This window comes from Lipotes vexillifer, unplaced genomic scaffold (assembly GCF_000442215.2).
Source record: "Lipotes vexillifer unplaced genomic scaffold, Lipotes_vexillifer_v1.1 scaffold645, whole genome shotgun sequence".
Lineage (NCBI taxonomy): Eukaryota > Metazoa > Chordata > Mammalia > Artiodactyla > Lipotidae > Lipotes > Lipotes vexillifer.
The window spans coordinates 681277-682833 of record NW_006777439.1 but is presented as its reverse complement, the minus strand read 5'-3'; the positions used below and the strand labels follow the sequence as shown (position 1 = coordinate 682833).

The following is a 1557-nucleotide window of genomic DNA, read 5'->3' as shown; positions in this document are numbered from 1 at the left end:
CCCTCACAGAAGCCCCAGGCATTCTCAGCCTAGAGGGAACCAGAGCAAATAAATTTTCCTCTTTGTAGAATGTGGACTTTTGTGATTTAGGATGATCCGTGTCTTACACACACAGCTGACTATCTACTCAGACCCAGTGACCCTGATCAAATCAATCCACACAGATGAGGTTCTGGTTTATACAAAAGGGAGGGAGTTGCTCACCGGGCAAAATAATTCATTCCCTACTCTAACGTGGGTTTTTTTTTTTTTTTTTATGAAAACCTGACTCATGGTGCATTGAAAACACAGTGCAGTTCACCCTCAACTTGTCAAAGTTCCAGCAGTTGTGTGAGGTGTCCGCCCTGCAATAACGTAAGGACCTCAGCCCCAGGCTCCAGGGCTCCGGGCAGCCCAGCTGTCACTGCCACAAACAGGTGGTGTAAACGATAGCTTGGTTCAGCTCACTCACTTGCCAAACCCTCCAGCAGCTGAGTGTCCAGCCAGAGAGCGGCCCAGGCGAACACCCCACCACCAGCCCATGGAGCCCCGGCCACTGCTGCTGTTCCTTGGCCTCTGCTCAGGTAAGTGCCAGGGCTGCGGGGCTCTCCTTTGAGGCTGAAGCACTAGAAGCCCCCGAACCAGAGTCTTGCTTCTTTGATGGGAACACAGAATGGCAGGGCTTCACCAGCCCCAGGCTGCTCTGTCCGTTTCTCACCGATGTTGGCTTGATTGGGTTTGTGGATAAAGATTTTTAGTTGGGTCATCCAATTAAAGTAGGAGCTGCCTGGTCCAAAGCTACAGAGTAGACATTCAATCTCTCTTTCCTTCAGTGCCTGCATCTTAGTAAATCCGTATGATCTGATTCAGCACCTCATCTACTATCCCGGAGCTGCTATCATAGTTGAACAACTATAGGAGCTCAGAAGGGTGACTTATAATCACAAGCAGTATGGTTAACAAGTCTTTTTATGGCTCTAGGAGAATTCTGAAAATGAAGATAGATTGACAGCTCCATGTGCTGGAGGGAGAAACCTTTTCATAACTGTAACTAAACTCTCTCCATGAGAGATGAAATATTTTGTAATTTTTTAAACTTCTGAAGCTAAAAAAAAAAACTCACATGAATGGATTACGGCCTACTTTTTTTCTTTTAAAGCACACTACTATATGTAGGTTTGGGTTTGAATTGAAACCATAAAACCTTGCACAGCCCTTGACCTGCGTTCAACTCTGGAATGTGTCACAACACAGCAGCTGAAAAGCTATCCTGAATCCCAAACTTCCGGTCGGGGGAAATAGATGTTTGCTGATTGCTTCATATAAAAGTTTACTGGTGATATCATCTCAACTGAGAAACAAGGCGACTGACATTCTGTGATTTCTCTTCTCTAATACTGCTCTGACAAACACAGGTCTTCTGGGCAAAAGAGGTGAAGAGCTTTATTATAAATGGTTTTCAATAGCAGAGTTGAGGGAAATAGCCTAAACTCTGATAAACTATATCCTCTGGGATTTGGACTCGATCCAGCCAAAGCTGGCTTGGTGGTGGTGGTGGTGGTGGTGGTGGTGGTGGTG

At 45.9% G+C, this 1557-nt stretch overlaps 1 protein-coding gene across 1 annotated transcript in view; it reads left to right on the top strand.

The window, feature by feature from the left end:
* Positions 1-515: 515 nt before the first annotated feature.
* The window catches only part of CHRNA1 (cholinergic receptor nicotinic alpha 1 subunit), a 16629-nt gene continuing 15587 nt past the window's right edge, over positions 516-1557 (top strand). The window contains exon 1 of the mRNA XM_007451071.1: positions 516-563. Within this exon, the coding sequence (XP_007451133.1) occupies positions 521-563 (43 nt within the window). The 5' untranslated portion in view covers positions 516-520. The remainder of the gene's footprint in view (positions 564-1557) is intronic.